Genomic DNA, 1,104 nt, shown 5'->3' on the forward strand with positions numbered 1-1,104 from the left:
GCGTTTGGCAATCATGGCTTGTGCAAGAGCGTTGTTCATCTTGTGGGAGCCACCGTGGTTGAGATCTTCTCTCTTGAGGTATATGTCAGGGCCTTTTCCATTGTTGTTCATCTTGTAGTACTCCGATAACCGCCGCGCGTAATACAGTGGCGTCTCTCTCCCTGCAAAGTCTTTTAATGCCTCTGCTAGCTCTGCCTGCATTCCACAATAACAACGAAACGAAACGTAACTCATTAATTTCCATTGTTGTTCATGCATAATGCATGTGAAGCTTATTAGCTTGACGTGAATTTTCTAACCTTAAAAGCTTCATCATGTAGGGCCTTGTTGAACTCAGCTTCAAGCTGGCTCAAACAAACTACAAGTGTCTCAGGTACAAACTTGCCTCCAAACCTACCAAATTTACCGGAGTTAATGATGGGGGCATCAGTATTATTATTACTCTCTTGCAGCTCCTTCTCTAATAAGGGTTTTATAGTAGGCACATAAGTTTTGGCCAATTTGGTAGGGAGGTTAGTCTTAAAAAAGGTGTCTTGATGATCATCAGTGGCAACCATCAAACAGGAGCGCACTTTATTGGGTGCTCCTTGCTGCCTGGAATGGTTGCTGCTGCTAGCAAATGCCCCTAACTGCAATTTGCATGTCATCATTTTTAATTTGAGTGAGAATGAAATTGATGGCTTAGTGCGTGGTTGCTTATGTTAGTTTGTGAAAAGTGATAAAACTCCTGCTTTCCCTATGCCCGCTTTTATAGATACAATTTGCCACGCACTTGACTTTTCAACCGAGTAGAAGCCTATAGCTACAGTTTGCCGCGCACTTGACCTTACAACCGAGTAAAAGCCAAGTTTAGGAATGGTACGCTACTACGCTATTGGCTAACTGAATATGAGTTGGAAGTGTAAGTGTTACTAAACATAAAGAAGCCCTATGACTAATTCTCACTCAAGAACATTTTTTTTTCGATCAATATAACTAATCATCTATCAGATTAGATTTAAAGAACACAAAGTATTTAGAAATCAATAAAAAAATTAATTTAAAATAATCTAAAATTATTCTATTTACATTATTTAATTATTATTTATTTATTTTATATTTTTT

The 1,104-nt window shown here is 38.2% G+C and overlaps 1 protein-coding gene across 1 annotated transcript in view; it reads right to left on the bottom strand.

Annotated features, from left to right (window-relative positions):
- The window catches only part of LOC107643273 (tryptophan synthase beta chain 1), a gene marked incomplete in the record, with an annotated part of 4,130 nt that extends 3,391 nt beyond the window's left edge, over window positions 1–739 (bottom strand). Inside the window, 2 exon segments of the mRNA XM_016346868.2 lie at window positions 1–195; window positions 300–739. Of these exon segments, the coding sequence (XP_016202354.1) occupies window positions 1–195; window positions 300–650 (546 nt within the window).

Source organism: Arachis ipaensis, chromosome B05 (assembly GCF_000816755.2).
Source record: "Arachis ipaensis cultivar K30076 chromosome B05, Araip1.1, whole genome shotgun sequence".
Taxonomy (NCBI): Eukaryota; Viridiplantae; Streptophyta; class Magnoliopsida; order Fabales; family Fabaceae; genus Arachis; species Arachis ipaensis.